The sequence below is a fragment of the Zootoca vivipara genome, chromosome 8 (assembly GCF_963506605.1).
Source record: "Zootoca vivipara chromosome 8, rZooViv1.1, whole genome shotgun sequence".
NCBI lineage: Eukaryota > Metazoa > Chordata > Lepidosauria > Squamata > Lacertidae > Zootoca > Zootoca vivipara.
Window position 1 is genome coordinate 9,958,114 of NC_083283.1, and position 21,326 is coordinate 9,979,439.

The 21,326-nt window shown below is 43.5% G+C and overlaps 4 protein-coding genes across 5 annotated transcripts; 1 reads left to right on the top strand and 3 right to left on the bottom strand.

The window, feature by feature from the left end:
• The first annotated feature begins 1,139 nt into the window (after nucleotides 1-1,139).
• On the top strand, nucleotides 1,140-21,035 carry TMEM71 (transmembrane protein 71). Of its 2 annotated transcripts, XM_035126044.1 has the most exons (8): nucleotides 1,140-1,272; nucleotides 12,037-12,100; nucleotides 13,711-13,923; nucleotides 15,505-15,668; nucleotides 15,792-15,980; nucleotides 17,361-17,436; nucleotides 19,053-19,117; nucleotides 19,905-21,035. In XM_035126044.1, the coding sequence occupies exons 1-8, from the start codon at nucleotides 1,260-1,262 to the stop codon at nucleotides 19,925-19,927; spliced, it is 807 nt and encodes a 268-aa protein (XP_034981935.1). In that variant the 5' UTR covers nucleotides 1,140-1,259; the 3' UTR covers nucleotides 19,928-21,035. The 2 variants fall into 2 exon arrangements, with proteins under 2 accessions (XP_034981935.1, XP_034981934.1); XM_035126043.2 differs by lacking the exon at nucleotides 1,140-1,272 and having other exon boundaries at nucleotides 11,644-12,100.
• LOC118090109 (phospholipid scramblase 1-like) lies at nucleotides 4,207-4,920 on the bottom strand. Its single transcript, XM_035125457.1, has one exon. The coding sequence runs from the start codon at nucleotides 4,909-4,911 to the stop codon at nucleotides 4,207-4,209; it is 705 nt and encodes a 234-aa protein (XP_034981348.1). The 5' UTR covers nucleotides 4,912-4,920.
• On the bottom strand, nucleotides 6,037-6,836 carry LOC118090107 (phospholipid scramblase 1-like). Its single transcript, XM_035125456.2, has one exon. The coding sequence runs from the start codon at nucleotides 6,799-6,801 to the stop codon at nucleotides 6,067-6,069; it is 735 nt and encodes a 244-aa protein (XP_034981347.1). The 5' UTR covers nucleotides 6,802-6,836; the 3' UTR covers nucleotides 6,037-6,066.
• LOC118089826 (phospholipid scramblase 1-like) lies at nucleotides 9,613-10,596 on the bottom strand. Its single transcript, XM_035124816.2, has one exon. It carries the CDS (start codon nucleotides 10,442-10,444, stop codon nucleotides 9,665-9,667), a length of 780 nt encoding a protein of 259 aa, XP_034980707.2. The 5' UTR covers nucleotides 10,445-10,596; the 3' UTR covers nucleotides 9,613-9,664.
• Nucleotides 21,036-21,326: the final 291 nt, after the last annotated feature.

The window sequence follows — 21,326 nt, forward strand, 5'->3', positions numbered from 1 at the left end:
CGGACAACAGACAGTCTGCGCTGCAATTGTGCTTATTTTTATATTGCATTTAATCTGAAGTGGGGGAGATGACAATGTGGAAACCTTGAAAACGTAGCAGTTAGGGAGAATTTTGGCTGAATAAAACTCTGAGCAAATTGTGTCAATAGCAGAGAAGCAGGTTGATGTGGAAGCACCCAAAGAGAATGACACTGTTCCTTTCCTCAGGACACTGTTTGCTTTTTGTTCATCTGCACGTTTTCTAATTGCCATATGCTTATGTTGAGAGCTGGCGTTTCTGGGGTCTCAGTAGGGCTTGAGGAGAAATTTGATTCAGTCCGAGGGTGAATCCACCTAAATCACACTTCTTGAAGGAATGCACCAACTGAAACATCTTTCAAAATGTGCACATCTCTGGATTCTGCAATGCATTTTCCAACCACGTAACAGAAAATGCACAGGCTAGGCAAAATAGCATAGAAATGTACATATTGGAGTAGAATGCAAAAAACCACATTATAGTAGGGGAAATATGCTTGCAAAAATATGTAAATCAATAATTTTAGGAGAAACTGACATTAAAATGCCAGTGGATTTTTTTAAAAAATAATTTGCAAATTGTGAAAAACCCAAATAAAGATTGAAAAACTGAAAAACTGAAATTGTCATTATTCACCCATCTCTGGGCAGCAATGATTTTTTTTCTTGACAGGTGGAGGTGGGCATGAGGGAGTGGTATATGGATCAGGGCACCAGACAACAAATGCATGCACGTAGACTATCACTTTATTTCTCAGATAATCTCTCCCCTCACACCACTCTCACTGACACCTGTTTTGATAGTAACTCATCCAAACCATACCTTTCTCCTGGACCTGGTGAGCTCCTCATCTGCCACCTCCCATTGTCTCTGAAATTTGTTATTTCCAAGAACAATGCAACAAACAAGACCCTTCTATTTATAGCTGAAGGTACCTTAACATCTAAATTCTTCAGTGGGCTAATCTCTAATCTGCAACGGACTCTTCAGAAAGAATGCTTGTGATGCTAGACTTAGCAGGAAACATGACCTCATTCTGCTTCTGTGCTTCCTATTGCACAGTCTGTTTTCAAATAGAAACAAGCAAGCTCTTCAGTGCTGCTCCTGCACTTTCGAAAGACCCCAGTGCTCTTTCAGCTGCAGGAAGCAAGCGCTAGCAGGCACTCAACAGTTACTGTACAGTCCACAGTCTCGCCTGTTGGGTGGATAAGCTGCTGGTGGAGTCTTACCAACTGGCAACATGGCTCTTCCAGGTCTGCAAGATTCTTACTTTTGGTCAGATGCTTTCTTAATAGCAATATTGTAAGAAAGGGTTGCTTCAGAAGCCATTAAGATGGGAACTTTTCATCTGTAGAGAGAAAAGATTAAGCGGGATACACAAGTCGCATCAATTGCAATGCTGTACGAAAATATGTGCAAAGATGTGGCAGATGTGATCAGTATTTGAATAATGTGCATGTTTCTTGGGAAATAAGTCCAATTGTTTTCAGTGAGATTTACCGCCAGGAAAGTGCACCCCAAAGCAGTTTTATATGGTTAGCGGTGTTTTCTTCTTTGGTTTTTGTGTGTTTTTTTTAAAGAAAAAAACCCTCAGCTTTCCAAGATCAGACTTTTTATCTGTCACGGTAAACTAAAGATTTTGACATGCCAAGTTAGTTTTTCTCCCCACCCCCAATCATATGACCTAGTTCCCATTGTAAATGCTTGCGGTGCAGAGTGTGCCATGTAAAGAAAGTAGCCTGGCTGCCAGTTGAGGGGTATTGTTGGTTTAGAAATCAGTTTGCTAAATCAGTAAGAAAGGTGATCAGAATAGGCGAAAGGGAAGCAGCTCCTGCACACTTAACAACTGTGCAGAAGAGTGAACTGCTGAAGGCGGCCCTGTTTAGGGAAGCTTTTAATGTTTAAGAGATTATTGTATTTTAATGTCTGTTGGAAGCCGCCCAGAGTGGCTGGGGAAACCCAGCCAGATGGGCAGGGTATAAATAATAAATTATTATTATTATTATTATTATTATTATTATTATTATTATTATTATTGCTGATATTCCCATTTCTGCACTGCTTTTCAAGATGCAGGACAGGTCTCTTTTGCTTCTGCCCACCTTTTCAGAAATCGTGCCCTCCAATTTGGCTGTTTGCAGCTCAATACTATAGGTGTCTCCTCAGAAGTAAGGCCCACTGCAGTTTATGAGACTTACTTCCTGCTCTGTGTGCCTAGGGGTAAACAACCTTAATAGTTTGTGGCTTCAAGCTTATATATCTATCTGATTTTATTATTTTTTAGAATAATCACAACCCACTTCAACCAGTACCATTTACCATTTAAATCTGTATACAAAATGCTGGCATGGATCTTAATATGAAAATTGGAAACGGGGGGCAGGGCGGGAAGGATTCCCCTCATTCTCTGCATGTTTGGTGTAAATGTGAAAAGCAAAGGGTTACTGGGCTTTGTCTAGCAATTTCTGGAGGGCTGCAGGTTCCCCGTGTCTGATGTATAATTAAAAACAAGAGGGAATCTTAGGGCACCTTAAGGTAAAGGTAAAGGGACCCCTGACCATTAGGTCCAGTCGTGACCGACTCTGGGGTTGCGCGATCATCTCGCATTATTGGCCGAGGGAGCCGGCGTATAGCTTCCAGGTCATGTGGCCAGCATGACAAAGCCACTTCTGGCAAACCAGAGCAGCACATGGAAACGCCGTTTACCTTCCCGCTGTAGCGGTTCCTATTTATCTACTTGCATTTTGACGTGCTTTCGAACTGCTAGGTTGGCAGGAGCTGGGACCAAGCAACGGGAGCTCACCCCCGTCACAGGGATTCGAACCGCTGACCTTCTGATCAGCAAGCCCTAGGCTCAGTGGTTTAACCACAGCGCCACCTGGGTCCCTTTAGGGCACCTTAAAGACTGGCAGATTTGTGATGGCATTAGTGTTTGCGAACTACCATCCCCTTCATTCATCCTGTATCTGTTGGATTGTGGTTTATAAAAGGTTATGCCATAATGCAGGGCTATCTGCCTCAGTGGCTCTCCTTTCGGCACCAGGTCCTTGAAAGGTGTGAGCATGTGAAATGCCACTTTGAGTGGAATTTCAGGCAGACCAGCTTTAGTTATCTTCCTCCACCACTTCTGGCTTTTCAAGGAAACAGTGCTGAAAAAGGTGTTGCACCAGGGGACTAAACACCAGCCTCCGCTATCTTCTCTATAACCTGGTAAGCTTAGTGGGGAGCTTGATAGAGGTAGGGTGGCCACCTGTCCTGTATAATGCAGGACCATCCTGTATTTCAATGTAAAATGCTATGTCCTGTATTGATGCAGTTTCGTCCTGAATTTCGGATCTTCTCTCCCTCCCTCCACCAAGTTAGGGGTCCTCTCCAAATGCATGTGCTTGAAAGCGTGTTTGAAAGGTCATGCATTTAAACTCCGGGTAGCCAAGCACAGAGAGATTTACAAATTCATGTTTATGTGTGTGCGCGCACATGTGGTGTGAGGGGCAAATTCCAGAGGAGCCATCCTGTTAGGCTGCAATAGATTGTAATGGATTGCTTTGAAGTCACTTCAACACCAGATTTTTTTTTGGGGGGGGGGGTCCTGTCAACCTTCCAACTCTACCATTCTATGATTCTATTACCCTTTCGTAAACACTCCGCCTGCACAGGGGAGGGCTTCCCCTTGTATCAAACTGTATCAAAAATTAAATCAGAATACATGTCAGTGTGTTATTAATTCTAGAGAGCCCTCATAAGCAGATATATATGTGCCAGTGTTAGAAACTCAAGATATGTCAGCTAGGTGCCAAATGACTCTTTAAACCAGGGTTACAGTCACCAAAATGGAATGACTAGTTGCCATTTTGGAGCCAGACACCTCAAAGGTCGTATTTTTTCAAGGTGACTTTTTGGTTCTTGGAATTCATTCTGATTGTGCAGTGGGTAGAATTCTACAGGATGTGTTGCTAGTGTGTGAAAACAGTCAAGATCCAAGAATCCCCAGCCATGAGCTGCCAGATTTCGGAGACGTCAGGTCACTTGGTCGCAGGTGCAAAATGCACCTGGTGGCTGGCGAATTTCTAACACTGCTTTGATCAAAATTCTCTCTTACAGACGGGCTTAATGCCCCACTTTGGCAAAGCAAAAGGAGAAAGAACATGAGGGCTTTCTCCAAAGTATTTATAAGGCAGCAGCTAGACCTAGCCCCAGACCCCCATTCGCTGGTTTCCTCCTCCTCCAGCTTCAAAGAACATGAAATCGATAAGGAAGCAAGCGGCAAGCATGACAGCTTTGATTTTAACATCAAGGTCCAACGGGAACTGGATCCCAAAGTTGTCAGTATCAGTGAAGAGCTCTTTCACAAGGCCAGTCCAGTGCTTAGAAATCCTTCCAACAGCCGTCTGCTCATCCAGTGACAGCACATCAAAATGAACATCTTCACAACAGCTGCATGTTATACAGGGCCCGATGATTTTAATGACATCCTCTTGGAGTTCATTTTGGATAGTGAACTTAGGCAGACAGGGATCCCATGTCTGCTTAATATACCCAATAGGCATGCCTGGAGGGGCCTGGACTTCAAGCTCTTGCAAGCAGCACGGGAAAAAGCAGCTGGAGCACCGCAGAGGTCTCTGGAGCTCAATCACTTCCTGGCCCATGTTGTCCATGATTTTTATTGTAAATGGCCGATCCATTCCACAGCAGAGTCGCGCGCAGCAGTCGGTCTCCTCGGCTGCAAAGTATATCCTTTGCCCCCAAGCATTTTTTACTTCATACCTGTTGCTGGTTTCAAAGCCAACTATGATTTCCACAAGCTCAACCTTTTGCTGAATTACGATCTGATCAATCTGGCTTAAATATTCCAATCCCGGTGGACAGTTGGGAGGCGGAATTGGAGCTGGCATCCACACGACGCCCTGAAGGTCCTGACCGTGAACGGGCTGAGCTCCTGGGGCATGTGGGACATATCCGTATGCTACCTGTGGTGTAGGACCATGCTGGGGGGGTTGTTTTGGTGGCATTTCCGTGGGTTCGCGTGCACCTGTTGTTTCTTGAGGAGCTAGGCCATGCTCTGAGTGTGCCTCTTTGCAGTTAGTGGGCTGCCCAAGGAGGAGGAGATTGTTTCATAAAGGATTATCTTCCAGGTGGTCTGAGCCACCACCTGGAGGCTGAAATAATGCAGCTCATAAGGAATTTTAACCACATACTACACATCAGTGGGCCTATTGTTGAGTCACGATAGGACAATGGCAACTGCAACTATCAGTTCCGAAGCTGTACCCATGCGGCAGCGGTGAGGAATCTTTCCTTCTTTTTAAAGGGTCATTGAGCTCCACAAGAAGAAAACAACAACAACAACAACACTTGTGGGCTGGGGCAGCCCCAACCAGGCCGGCCCAGTAATAAGATTCAAGAATCCCGGTTGTTGCGAGCTCAAAGTCATCTCCTGTTGTGATGTGGCATATGTATGTCTGTGTCCCTCAGATGAATCCAACCTGTGCTTAAACTGTCTGAACTATCAAGACAGTTCTTCCTGATGTTCAGTCAGAATAAACTCCTTTCTTGTAACTTGAATCCATTGGTTCAGATTCTACCCTCCTGAACTTCCCCAATGGCCACTGAAATAGTAGAGGCACTCACACTCTCACCAAGCCCAACACTTCCTGGACACATATTGAACATAAAGTGGCACTCCACACACAGCTGGCTAGTCAATAATAAGCATACAGAAATACTAATAGATCTGACAATTGATGCCAAGTGACATCAGACTAGGAGGTACCTTCTGCATAAATATGCCAGGTGTGACTCATACACAGAAAAATACATACATTTAATTGTATTTTTTTAAAAAAGTGTTTCCATTTCAATGCATTATGAATTCTAGAGCAGCACCCATAAATTGGAATGTCCACCACTATAGGTGCAGCCGCAATTCAAAAATAAGTAGTTTTAACAAGAAGCCCTCTTATTAACCAGCTTAACGCTCCATCTTAGCAAAGGAAAAGTTGAAGTAGCAACATGAGGGCATTTCTTCGAAGCAGCTTCCAGATCTATTCTCAGACCATAATTTTCTGCTGCCCTCTTCCTGCACATTCAAAAAACATGAAATCCACCAAGAAGCAGGCCCCCAGCAGGACAGCTTTCATTCTAACATCAAGGTCCAATGAGAACTGGACTCCAAAGTTGTCAGTATCAGGGAAGGCCTCTTCCAGAAAGCCAGTCCAGTGCTTAGAAATCCTTCCAACCGTGGTCTCCTCGTCCAACGACATCACTTCAAAGTTCATATCTTGACACAAGCTGCACAGTACACAGGGCCCGACGATTTTAAGGACATCCTGTTGCGCTGCATTTTGGATTGCAAATGTAGGCAGAAAGGGGTGCCACGTCTGCCTAATATACCCCACAGGGGTGCCTGGAGGGACCTGGACTTCAAGCTCTTGCAAGCAGCAAGGATACCAACAGTGGGAGCACCGGAGAGGTTGCTGGAGCTCAATTACTTCCAGGCCCGCATGGTCCATGATTTTTACTGTAAATGGGCATGCCACTCCACAGCAGTTTCGCACACAGCAGCCCGTTTCCTCAGCTGCCAAGTATATCCTTTGCCCCCAGCCATTTTTTATTTCGTATTTGTTGCAATTCTCAAAGCCCATTATTATTTCCAGAAGATCAATCTGCTGGTGAATGACTATTTGATCCAAGTGACTTAAATATTCCAATCCGGGAGGACAGTTGGGAGCTGGAAGGGTTGCCCGCATCCAGGTTACAGCCTGGGGGACATAAATGCCAGCCATTTTTAGCCTACAACAAGATGGGGAAGATCCATAAACTCCGGGATAACCTTGCTTCATGTTCATCAACTCTCCTGGACAAAGCAGCTCAGCGCTGTTCTGTTCACCGTGTCCATGCGGTCTCACTGGTATGGGGCCAGCTTTCCTATTTGCTGAGGGAGAATGTTTTCGTAGCATTTTTGTGAGTCTGTGTTTATCTGGTTCTTTGGGAGCCATGCCATGCTCTCAGTCTGCCTCTTCGCTGTTACTGGGCTCAGGTTGCTGCCCAAGGAGGTGGGATTTATTTATTTAGCAACAGAGGAGCATTCAAAGGATGCGAGTCTCCAACCAGGAGGCTGATTCTGCGCATATGCAAGTTGAACTAAGTTCTAAACATCCCTGGACCTATTGTTGAGTCACAGAGGTTGTGTGGACATTGAACTCCCCCAGAAGTCTTAGGGTTCTCCAGAACCACACCAGAAATCACTGGGAAGCAGAGCGTACAGCACACCACCACCCCCTTCCTAAATCTTTGCCTTGGGGTCTACTTCAGATGGAGGAGTCTCTGTGACGTTCCAGTGTTTGCATATAATAATGTATGTACCGTACATTGAAAGCAAATAAGATGATACTGTAATAGAGGTAAGTATAAGAATATGATTAAGGTGATGTTAGATAGGGAAGGGGAGAGAGTGAGCTGGAATGGTGAAGGATGATTGGCTAAGAATCTGAATGCAAGGGAGGAGGCAGTTGAGAGTCTGTTGGAAGTTTAGCCAGTTGGGATATGAAGCAGGGTTGGCTAGAATAGATGAGTATAGGAGCAGCAGTAATACAGCAACTGCTACACTGGAAATAAAGCAACAGATAACAGGGGTGTTAGATACCATAATGCTTATGTACACAAAGTCACCATCATCATCTTATGTATGTATTTATACCCCACCTGACAGGGGTGCTTTTAGAAAAGAGTAAACCACTAAAAACATAGAACATTAAAAATTGTTTTAAATGATAGCATTAAAACTATCCGTCCATCTATCTAGCTATCTCAAAACGTACAGTCCTTTCATTAACAGCAGTCAGTTCCTAAAAGCCAGAGTTGGCACAAGAATTGTCTTCACCTGTCGGCAGAAGGACAACAAGGAGGGAGGCAATTTAGCTCCTCTAGGGAGGGGTTCCAAATTTGTCTGGGAGGAGCCACCACCAAGAAGGCCCTCTCCCGCATCCCTGCCAAGCATGCCTGTGAGTGTGGTGGTACTGAGAGAAGGGCACCCTCCCCACAAAAATAATTCAAAACATGGGGAGGTTCATATGTGGGAATACGGTCTTTCAGATAGCTTGGACATAAGACGTGTAGGGTTGCCTATGTCATAACCAGCATCTCAATTGTGCCCAGAAACAGACTGGTAGCTAGTGAAGCAGTTATAGCAAGAGTCATCTACTCCCTTTATCTAGCCCTGGTCAACAATCTGGGCTGCAGCTCTTTGAGCCAACTGAAGTTTCTGACCACTTTTCAAAGACAGTTCCATGTAGAGCTCATTTGTTGTTGTTTAGTCGTTTAGTCATGTCCAACTCTTCGTGACCCCATAGACCAGAGCACGCCAGGCACTCCTGTCTTCCACTGCATCCCGCAGTTTGGTCAGACTCATGTTGGTAGCTTCGAGAACACTGTCCAGCCATCGCATCCTCTGTCGTCCCCTTCTCCTTGTGCCCTCAATCTTTCCCAACATCAGGGTCTTTTCAAGGGAGTCTTCTCTTCTCAGTAGAGCTCATTACAATAATCCAAATGGGGTGTAACTTAGCCATGTGTCACCATGGCCCATAATTTAGTGTAAGTTTAGTAAAACAGTTGTGCTCCTTCTTGGCTACGAGAGGGGTGAAGCATTCAGTTCAGAGTGATCTATGGTGGCAGCAGGAATAAAAAGAGGCATTTAGTACAACACCCAGTAAAGTCCCAGATCAAAGCTGTACATCTTTAATAAAGTGGAAAAGTGGTCCAGGGGTGTGTGGGCAGAGCCAGAGCATTTCAGAGTAATGGGGTAGGGGACAACAACATATGGCAGTCTAATGCCAAGGCAAGAAGATTTATGGAGCATTGCACCACCACCACATTATTGGCTTTCCCTTCTGTGTTGATACTGCACGGAGTACCTGGTTGGACAAAGCTGGACCACAGCCTCTGCTCCCAGCTCACCCACCTGGGTTTCAGTGATAAATGTCAGATCAGCTTCCCCTTGCATTATCAAATCATGGATGAGCGAGTTCTTATTATGCACTTAGGCTTGGAAAGTGGCTTGGTAGTAGAGCAACCAGAAACTTGAGACTCCAGGGGAAAGCAAAATGGGGAACCATGCAGAAACCCCTGGCATCCTGTATTTCAAAGAAATCCTCTTTCCCCCTCTACCGTACCTTCCCCAATGGTTACTGAAATAGAACAGGCACCCACATTCTCACCAAGCCTGACACTGCCCAGACACTCAAAGGCACTCCACACACAACCAGGTGCTCCGTAAAACCCACACAGCAATACTAACAGGTCTTCCACTAATCCATAACATGGGGCATTGGGCTCAGAGGCATAACAATACCAGGCATGACTCCTCTCTCTCTCCTCCCCCCCATATTCACACACACGTCTTGCATTAAAAAAAATGACAATGCAATAAAAGCAGTCTGCATTTCAATGTGACATTCATTCTAGAGTAGGACCCACAAGTAGGAATATTCTGACTCTATAGATGCAAGAGCTGCAGCAACAATACAAGATACCTAGTTCCAACAAAAAAAAAACCCTCTTGTGAGCAGGCTTAAGACTCCATCTTAGCAAAGCAAAAACAGAAGAAACCAGTGGACTTTTTCGAAGGCATTTATAAGGCAGTAGTCTAACCTAAGCCCAGACCCCCATTTGCTGCTGGCCTCCTCCCGCGGATTCAAAAAACATGAAATCCAGGAGGAAGCAGGCCCCCAACAGGACAGCTTTCATTCTAACATCAAGGTCCAATGGGAACTGGACTCCAAAGTTGTCAGCATCGGTGAAGGCCTCTTTCAGGAAGCCAGTCCAGTGCTTAGAAATCCTTCCAACCGCTGTCTGCTCATCCAGTGACAGCACCTCAAAATTAATATCTTGGCACAAGCTGCACACTATACAGGGCCCAGTGATTTTAAGGACATCCTGATGGAGTTCATTTTGGATAATGAATTTAGGCAGAAAGGGGTGCCACGTCTGCTTAATATACCCAATGGGTGTGCCTGGAGGGGCATGGACTTCAAGCTCTTGCAAACAGCAAGGATAAAAGCAGCTGGAGCACCGCAGAGGTCTCTGGAGCTCAATCACTTCCTGGCCCACGTTGTCCATAATTTTAATTGTAAATGGCCGCAATGTTCCACAGCAGTTTCGTGTGCAGCAGTCGGTATCCTCAATCACTGAGTAAACCATTTGCCCCCAAGCATTTTTTACTTTATACTTGTTGCTGGTTTCAAAGCCAATTAAGATTTCCAGAAGCTCAATCTGTTGCTGAATTATCATTTGATCAATCTGGCTTAAATATTCCAATCCTGGGGGACAGTTGGGAAGTGGAGGTGGAGCTGGCATCCAAGTTATAGGACGTTCATTTCTTTGACCTGGGGGAGCTCCAGAAGCCCCTTGAGGACGCTGGGGTGTCTTCATTAGCAGTCCTGGATGTGGCCCAGGGGCTTGTTGACTGTCCCATCCTGCATTGCCTCTGGTGTAGGGCCAGCTTTTCTATGAACTTGCAGGGGAATTGTCTTGGTGGCATTTCTGTGAGTCTGTAAACATCTGTTTTATTGGGAGCTATGTTGTTCTCTCAATGCACTGTTTCGCAGTTACTGGGCTCAGGTTGCTGCTAAGCAAAGGGGGAATGGTTTTTTGAAGGAGGACCATTCAGAAGATGAGAGCATCCACCTGCAGACTGAAATGGTATAGCCCATACACAAGTTGAACTAAACATCCATGGGCCTATTGTTGAGTCACAATGGTTGCAACTGTCTTTGTCCTCTGTCAATCCTTAAGCTGGACCTATGAGGCATACCAAGGAACTTCTCTCTCTCTCTCTCTTACACTTACACACACACACTTGCATCCATTATAAACATCAAGTAAACAAATAAAGGATTTGAATGAAACCCTGCATGTCAAATTAAGGGTACCTGATTTCCCTCAGGCTTGCAAATGAATAACTGATTTCCCTCTGGCTAGCAGGGCTACAACCATTAATCAGTAAACACTGTGTAAATGTTTGCAAAGTAATCATTTAGCACCGTAGTGTGGATCAACAATGCAACCCATCAGATGATTCGCCCATAATATGACTGTTAATCTACATTTGGCATTGCTAATTAAACTGTTTGGGTTTTGCAGAAAGCAAGCCCCACTGGCACAGGAAAGAAGTAGCTGAGAAAAATCACAATTTATTGCAAATGGAAGCTGGAGATGTATATATGTGTGTGTGTTGTGTGCATTATGCCTATTTCTGGATTATGTAACGCCACTCATGCAAATGGGGTTTTACAGAGTAGAAAAGAGAGGCTGAACTATAACATGATATCCATTAATTTGCAAATAATTTTGTGGGTCAGCTTGGACCAGAAACTAGTTACCCACAAACTTTACCCACAGGAAGCTGCCTTATACCATGTCAGACCATTGGTCCATGTAGCTCAGTATCCTCCATTGGTTCAATTGGTGGGTCACCAGGATCCACTACTAGATTGCTACTTGATCTAAGGTGAAGCACAGCAGTAATACTGCTACCTTGCAAACATACGGTAATAATAATAATAATAATAATAATAATAATAATAATAATAATAATGTTGTTTTGGCTAAAGGTGGGGGCCAGATATGAAAATGTTGAAGACTCTGTTGAAGACAGTGACTCTCCAGATTTTCCTATAGGTCTCCCTTTCCAGCTCCACCTGGAGATGCCAAGGATTGAACCTGGGACTTCCTGCAGATGAACCATGGCCCTACCTGTATCTACCTAACACCTCCTTTGCCATATTTTAGGCACAAGCCATCCCTACCCTGCTCTGGATGGCTGCTGGAGTACAATCCTAAACATGCCTACTCAATCAGAAGTGACCTTCATTGAATTGACCTTGTCTTATGAATGGGAGAGAGATGACGCATATACTTCATGTGCATAATATGTGTGAAAGGATATATGGCTTCAGCTATGCATCTTGTCCCTGAGGAACAAATCACAACTGACCATTTTGCTTATCTGCTCTCTGCTTTAGCAGGTTCTCCATTGCTTGAAAAGGAGCCCAAAAAGAAGGTGGCATCAGAACTCGTCACACCCAGGTTACGTATACATTTTTATCACCTGTCTACAACAGTATTAGAGATGGTATGCTAAATTCACATGTTGCCCTTCCTTATTTTCCCTGGGCCAGATCAAATGTCGCATTCTCCTGCTCATGGCTGCTACCAAAAAGCCATTTCCTTTGCTGGTCACTAACATGTTGTGGGGGGTGGGATGTAATGTTTAAATGTATGCATTGGGAGATGTAATGTTTCACTCATGCATATGCCAGCGCTGTGCATAGATAACATATACTGCATGGCAAAAAAACCTGTCTTTTGCAGTAGTGGAGCCTGAGCTTTGCAACTTCCTCCCATAGAGATCCACCTAGTACCACGTAAAGATCTGGGAATTCACCCGAGTCTTGGATATGGTAGGATGCCAGGTAGAATGCTTTTTGTGGCTGTGATTACTTGCCTAGTTTTATGCTGTTATCTTTTATGTTGTGTGTGTCTTATTGATGCCTACTTTTGAATTGTCGGTTGAAATGAAAGAGCAGGTCAGAAACATTTAAAATAAATAATAGATGCTATGGGGCTGGGGTATTTCTAGGTGGGTTGGACAATGTAGAACAAGTTAAAGGTAAAGGGACCCCTGACCATTAGGTCCAGTCGCGGACGACTCTGGGGTTGCGGTGCTCATCTCGCTTTACTGGCCGAGGGAGCCGGTGTACAGCTTCCGGGTCATGTGGCCAGCATGACTAAGCCACTTCTGGCGAACCAGAGCAGCACACGGAAATGCCTTTTACCTTCCCGCTGGAGCTGTACCTATTTTATCAACTTGCACTTCGTACTTTCGAACTGCTAGGTTGGCAGAAGCAGGCACAGAGCAACAGGAGCTCACCCCATCACAGGGATTCGAATTGCCGACCTTCTGATTGGCAAGCCCTAGGCTCTGTGGTTTAAACCACAGTGCTACCCGCGCCCCATAGAACAAGTTAGAGCCACTTGATTGCTCGAGGAAGCAGGGATGAATGGGTAGCTCCATGTCTAGTCTGTGTCAATTTTACATGCGTTTATTCCTTCTATCCCATTTCTACATTAATACACAATTTTTAAAAACCTACATGAAAATCCATATTCATATTTTTAACATGGCTGTTTCATTTTTTGATATATTTTATTTTTAAAAAATGCCCATTTTCATGCATTCTAGTACATTTTGAACCCATAACTATTTTGCTAAATTTTGGGAAAGCATGTAGGATAATTTCGTTTGCCCTAGGCATTATAACCCCTTGGAAATATCATGTGTATGTTAGAATGTAATTACACATGCCTTAGCATAGATACCAGATAAAAGCAAGGTCACTGTTTCCTGCTTGGCAGGGGGTTGGACTGGATGACCCTTGTGGTCTCTTCCAACTCTATGATTCTATGATTCACGGATTCATTCAGCTCAGAACTCTCCACATCAGAGGTAGGGAACCTGTGGCCCTCCAGATGTTGCTAAATGTTTATATATTTTCTGTATAAATAACTAACTATAAATCTGTTCACCATAAATGTTCTTGCACTAACTGCAACAGACCAACAGAACTACCCGCTTGGGAACTTGCTGTCTTCTGCCAGATGTCTGAGTAACAGGATTTTTGTTATTATTGTCGTAGATGCACAGGTGCTTTTCTGGACCACGAGACCTCCTACGAGTGTTGTTCCACCAACCCCTGCACAGGCTGTGTCCTGGCTTGCCGCAGGAGCCCTCGGCTTCTTACTAACGGCTACTATTTACTCACAGAGGACAGTTTTCTGTCTGATGAAGACGGCAACGTCACGCTGAGTCTATCCCAAACAAGTGTTACCTATAAAGAGAAATTAGTTAGGTAAATGTGACCTCCTGTATAAGTTCTATTGGAGAAGCAAGTGCCTTCCACACATTCTGCAAGACTATTGTTACTGAGTCCTGTTCAGATATTTTCATGCACCATCTCCCTCCCTATAGAAGGCCTTATCAAAGGAACTAACTACTATACAAACCAGACTATTGAGTTTACTGTTTTGGTTTGCTGCCTCTGGTAGCTTGTTGAGAATCTATATTCTTTGCAAAGGTGCAGATTAGGAGTGGATAACCTTTTCAACCTGAGCAACTTTCGCTCATAATTAGCCGTCTAGGGGTCACATGCCAGTGGCAGAAGAGGCCAGAGGAAAAAGTTGAGTGGTGCCCAGGGCAAAAGTGTGTGTGATTTCATTGTACAACAAGCTACATTCCAGGCATACAAAAGTCAGAGGTTTCAACATACAGACATGCACATCTCTTAGATCCAGGCAAAAAAGAGATACAATCACAGCTCAGTGACAATTCAATACCGGTAACACTTGAAGAAGACCCAGGACAGGGGTTTGGGCTGAAGAGAAGTGGGCTTGGTGTGGGGATTGTGCCAAGGAGCACAAAAAGAGCACTGGAGGGCTGCATTTGGCCACCACATCTGAGGTTCTCCATCCATGGTACAGATTACCAAGAGATAAATTTTGGTTCTCTGCTCTGAATCATGTTGCTGTTGATAACAATGATAACTCACCATCAGTAAGACAGTGCTTTCCAAAAGCCATTAAAAATAGAGACCTCTCCCTTCTGGCAGGGAATAATAATAATTTATTATTTGTACCCCGCCCATCTGGCTGGGTTTCCCCAGCCACTCTGAGTGGCTTCCAACAAAGATTAAAAATACATTAAAATGTCACACATTAAAAACGTCCCTAAACAGGGCTGCCTTCAGATGTCTTCTAAATGTCAGGTACTTGTTTATCTCTCTGACATCTGATGGGAGGGCATTCCACAGGGCGGGCGCCACTACCAAGAAGGCCCTCTGCCTGGTTCCCTGTAGCTTTGCTTCTCGCAGTGAGGGAACCGCCAGAAGGCCCTCAGTGTTCAATAAAGCACCAACACTTTGAATTGTGCTCGGAAACATACTGGGAGACAATGTAGGACTTTCAGGACCGGTGTTATATGGTCTTGGCAGCCACTCCCAGTCACCAGTCTAGCTGCCACATTCTGGATTAGTTGTAGTTTCCGGGTCACCTTCAAAGGTAGCCCCACGTAGAGCGCATTGCAGTAGTCCAAGCGAGAGATAACTAGAGCATGCACCACTCTGGTGAGACAGTCCGCGGGCAGGTAGGGTCTCAGCCTGTGTACCAGATGGATCTGGTATACAGCTGCCCTGGATACAGAATTGAAAACAGGAAGGAAGGAAGGAAGGAAGGAAGGAAGGAAGGAAGGAAGGAAGGAAGGAAGGAAGGAAGGAAGGAAAGGTGAGAGTAGCAGAAGAATATGCGTAAAACTTAGTTACATGTAAGTTAAGTACTTAGTTTCCGTTACAGATGAGAACTTAATGGGTTAAGTGCTTCATAGGCATTTGTAGAAGATCAGTTTTGTACTAATGTTCTGGTTTATTTTTTTGTGCCAGAATATTTCGGAGAAGAAAGAGAATCCGCCGATCCCTTGCTAGTTTGTTCAGTATTGGAGCCTCTAAATCATGGTTGAACAGTACCACTATTGACTTACCTTATGTAGAGGATGCTTGGTTTGATGGAGACGTGAAAGGGGACACCAATGAATATTATGACACTGGTGAGCATTGACTTTGCTCATGAAAGCTAGAAGCTACTCTAATAGGTATTGTACTTAAAGACCTGTGACAAGGCGCAGTACTTCTGTGCTTATATGTTTTTCAATGGTTTTTTTTTTTTACAGGTACCGTTGATGCTGCTTTCAACCGCAAAGCCCGAAGGGCAGAGAGACACAGTCTGGTACAAAAGAAACCCTCTTCTTTGAAAGATGCAACTTGGACAGAACCAAGAAAAGAGCACCATTATTCACCTACTTATATCTTTCCCCCAGCAGAAGAAGAGTACTTCTATGAAAAATCTTTGGACTGTTCAAGTGAGTTAAACCCTTCTCTGTGTTACAGAGCTGTTTATGATATGCCTTTCCTTGTACGAACTATCCTGGATTTTAAGATTGGCATGGGAGGTTCTGCCTGTCATGCCTTTGATGACTGCAGCTCATGGGGCTGCCACATGAAACAGAACCTTGTCAGTGGTGGCACCTCAGCTATGGAACTCTCTCCCAGTAGAGATCTGGTTGTCCCATATGTTGGGCTCATTCTTGCAGACATTTGGTACATACTTGACATCTTGTTATCTACCTCTTATTGCTGACCATTATGGCGTATTTTGTGTTTGTGCTGGTATTTTAACCATTTTTTATTTGTGGTTTTTATGAAGGTTGTCAGCCACACTATGTTCTGTTGTGAGGAAGAGCAGGATAGAAGGGAAATAAATCCACAGTCCCACTGGTGATCATTAGAAAGAAAGAAAACAAGCGGAAGTTGCCAGGAAGATGCTCTTTCATTAAAAAACGCCCAAGAACATAGTAACAGTAGTTAAGATGAATACTTTGAATACATTCTGTAACATCTGTCATCTTGTATTTGGTGGGCTTAAAACAAAATCAGGAAGATTAAATCAGCTTAATTATGGCCTGATTCTCCACTTATGTTATTACGGCTCCAGGAATGCCTCAGAGCTCTGCAATATGTAACGTCATTTATACAAACGTTTTGGTGCATTGTTCATTCCCTATCAGCCATTCTTTACCGTGGCCTTGCCTGTACTAGGTGTTTTGTGCTGGTCAAGGTGTGATCTAGTGGGAACAGGTTTAAAGCTAGCAAGGCACTGGAAATTTATCCTTCATTCTTTCCAATCCTCCTTCATTGATTGAGAAAAAAGCTGCATTTAAAAATCACCAAAGGGGAGATAACATTTTGGGGAAATGCTTTTGAGGTGGCCAAAAGTTTCTTCTTTCATTCTACAAATCATCTCACCAACCGTCTGTGCTCTGCAGCTTTTTCACGGCTCCATGCTACAGTTAAAGCCCAGTGGAAGATATAATGAAAACTCCTTGAGGAGAAGTGGTATTAAGGGGTGGAAGGGACCATGGCTTAATGGCAGAGCACATTTTCATACAATCCTAGGACTGTAACATTGAAAGGGATCCAGACAGTTACCTTAGTCCAACCCCATGCAATGCAGGAAGCAGAGTTTTGGATGCAGAAGCTCCTAGGTTCAGTCCCCGGCATCTCCAGGCAAAAGGGACAGGCATCATGAGATAGGAAACACTTCTTGCCCAAGACCCTGGAAGGCTGCTGCCAGTCAGAGTAGACAGCATTGGGTAGACAAATAACCTGACCTGTGGCTTCCTGTTATTGGGAAGGTGACAACATTCTTGCAATAACTGTTTCTCTGTGTGTGTTCTAAATAGAGCCTTTTACAGTGAAGCACGACCTCTGCCCAGTTATAGTGCTCTCCATGTGTTTGATCATTTCTCTCTGCGTAAGGTAAATCTGAATGTCTTTTTATATATAGCAGCACTTTCATCTATAATGCATTCAAAGAATTTTTCAAAGCAGCTATATAAACCTTCGGCAAATCATGTGACCAGATATGGGAGCTCAAGGGTCCTTTGGACTAACAGCAGCCTCTTGGATCTGTTGCACGGAAAATTCAGACAGGCTTCAAAATCAGTTTGTGAAATGATACTATAGTGTGTTGCTCTAGTTTAGGTTGAGCTTTTTAAAAAATAAATAAATAAAATCGAATACTGTACTAATGAGTGGCGTATCCCAGATGAACACCCACTTCCTATTTAGCCATTTAACAGAAAACTGATCTCCAAGGAGAGCCAAATGAAAGCTATTTTGATGCCCACTTACGAACTAGTGACTAGGGTGAATTTCTGGGATTTGGAGAATGCCAAGCTGGTTGTTGCTTGGCTCCTGATGTGAAAAGCCACCAGCTTAGCCTGACCTTGTTGACAGGTGTTTGAGTTCATGGCTGGAGGATGAATGAAACACATAGCTGTCATTGCTCTGCAGATCTCCCTGCCTGATTTAATATTGAGATGATGTGACTTTGACATACAAGGGAAATGAATTAATTATATTTGCATTGATTATTGACCATTTGATCCTTTCCTGCTTTGAGCCTTTTGATCCATCCTGTTTAATTAATATTCAATAAATATGTTTATAATAAAAGACTAAAATAAGGGGAGGTCTGTGGTGGGAATATAGTGGGAGGACACTATCTTTTTGAGTGGGTTTGCACTTAAGTGAATTAGATGAAACTGGAAGAGGCCTCTGGGTAGGGAGAGGACTCAGCCGTAGAGAAGCTGTGGCTTCCTTTAACAGAGACTCCTCATTTTGTAAGTACTTCATAAACTTTACCTTATGTATAGGGACATCTTGGATTCTGAAAATTATTAATGTAAGGACAACACACTAGGGAATTGCTATCTGTTGGGTAGGACATCTCTGTTTCTGACAATGTGCAAGCCTTTGGGGGGGGGGCATCTCAAATTGGATTTTTGTCATATACAGTAAGCCCACAACTTACACAAAGATTGCATTCTGGGGGATCACACTTAAGGGCAAAATTGTGTATAGTCAAAACACATTGTGTGCCTAGCAGGTAGGACTGAGAAAGTCTTTTTTCGTTGGACGCCTGCCCCCATTCCCCCTTTTTAATTTTTCTATATTTTTCGCCAAGTGATTAAAGCTGAATACGCACAAGTTAAATGCACATAAGTTGTGGGCTTAGTGTAATACCAAAGTAAATGGAGGTGTGAATAAGGTGGGCTTGCAGGGTCCCATGCTCAAATCCAAATAGGGTTTGAGGTCAAAACTGTTTTGAATGTCAAGAAAAGCCTATGGAGAATTCATTTCAATTTGGGCACAGTTCCTTACCCCACAAAAAAATAGTCCCCATACAATCTTACTTTAATTTATAGTCCATTCTAATTCAATTACACTGTAGCTTAAATTTGAATTTTAGCAATGTTGTGCATTTTTTAAATGATTTGCAAACTGCTTAGAAGCCACCAGGGCATTTAACTGGAATATAAGCAAATAAATTATGCCCAAGATGTGATTTATGTTGATTCTTGTCATTTCAGATTCTTTCTGGGAGGACTGTTTACAACTCTGCTGAGCTTCTTGCTGTTGATCATCGTTTTAATTTGTAAGCAAAAAAATAAATGTTTATCCTTGCTACATGTCAGATGATTCTTGCATTGGAGGGGTTGGACTAGATGACCCTTGGGGTCCCTTCCAACTCTACAATTCAATAATTTGTGGGATTGAGGGTTCACCCAGACTTCTTTTTGGCCACATTTCTAGGCACAGGGCCAGGCTTTAAAGCTCTGTGCTGAGTGGTTTTCTTTTTGTCCCGATGCTTTCCCCAGGAAAGCCCCCATTTTACCGCTGAATTGGAGCAAATAACAAAGGGCTTCCCCAATGGATTGCCATTTGCCATTCAGTGGTAAAATGTGGGTTTTCCCAGGGAAAGCGCTGGGACAACAAACAAACAAACCGCTTGGGTATGGAGCTTTAAAGCACAGGCCCACACCTGGAAAGCGTGGTACAAGTCTGCATGAGTCCTGGCTTGAGGTACTGTACCTAAATCTTCTGAAAACAAGTGTGTGCTGTGCCCATTAAGCAATCATAATCATCTATATTTTATTTGATAAAACACCAAAAGTTAGAATAGGTTTTTGAACCTATTTTGCAGTGCTATTTCATACCTATTTCACTGCTAATTTGGACTGCATAATAATTTCCTAACCAAGACATAAAACTTATCTAATCAAATTTACCAAGATGCTTATTTCCAACAACTTACAGACTGCTGCATGACTAGGAGTCAACGTGCCTAAATGATTGTGCCTTAAGTTATATTGACAAATGTGAGAATGTTAGATGATCTTCAGCTGTGTAATACTTGTCATTTCCCCCCCTTCTTCCATCAGGTTCACTGGCACTTTTGTACTAGTCCCTTCGTGGGACCACCTGTCAGTTCATGTGATCTGCAGAGAATAATCATCCTTTCCCTTCAGAATCTTATGTGTTTCCTTGCCTAAGCTACCTGTAGGAACATCTGCAATGTTTTTTTTTAAAAAAAAACCACATGCCTTCAAGCTGCACCAAGGACACAGATGAAAAAGCATTTGGAGGAATGAGGATTCTGAAAGCATCTCACAATTTTCAGGATTTAGGAACTGGTAAAAACCCAAGCTGGGCCAGGACATTGGGTTGGCAATTAAGGTAAAGGATAAAGGATCCCTGGACAGTTAAGTCCAGTCAAAGGCAAATATGGGGGTGCAGCGCTCATCTCACTTACCTTGGCAGTTATAACACATGATCAAACTGCTAATCCCAGAAAGGATGGGGTGCTAGCAAACTAGCCTCATCCTATAGCTATGTGTGCATTGCATAGGAAAGACCGTCAGTGGTAGGCAAGTGACCTTTAAGAAATGCTTGCCCACTATTTCTGATGTTCTTATTGGGGAACCCAGAGAGGCTTCCCCACACAACAGTTTGAAAACTGCTGCTCTCCCTTAATCCAGTGCAGGACTGTTCATTTTGTTTGCCATCTTATCAGTAGACAGGATACGTCCAAACTGATTTTATGAAAGGTTCATGTTTGATGACCTGCATCCAATTTTCCAAACTGGGTTGGGAGTAGATATGGGGAAACTCAAGTTCAGACTTCCCACGCAGGTTTGAAAGGTCTAGACGTACCATTGTCTCTCTCAGAATAAGCCTACCTTACAGGGCTGTTGTGAGGATAAAGCACCACTCTGAGTTATTGGAGGAAAGGCAGGCTGCAAATAACTAAGTAAATTAGAATAAATGATGTCATGCATTCAGTCCAGCTGCACCACTCTGATTCCCTGTGCTATAAATTTCTTGGTCAGGAAAAGTTCAGAATTTTTGTATCATTTGTGCACCTTTCTTACTTGTAATACTGTATAAGCTATAATAAGAGCAAATCGCCACATTTCAGTGATACTTATCAAGGCGCCTAATCCTGAAACCTATACTTGTATTTGAATACATATTTTACAATAAAGTTTTTGATGCACAGTAGTGCAATTATCATTATTTTTATGTTGCAGATACACTTGTTATTTAATAATAATAATAATTTATACCCCGCCAATCTGGCTAAGTTTCCCCAGCCACTCTGGGCAGCTCCCAATCAAGTGTTAAAAACAATACAACATTAAATATTAAAAACTTCCCTAAACAGGGCTGCCTTCAGATTTTGAATTCTGAAGTATTTGTTTGGGAAGATAGAAATTGCTTGGTTCCAAGTTTGTGGTGCAATGCAGAGCGCTACACATTGTCAGGGACTGGGCAGAGGGGGAATGGTGGAGACAGTCTCCCCA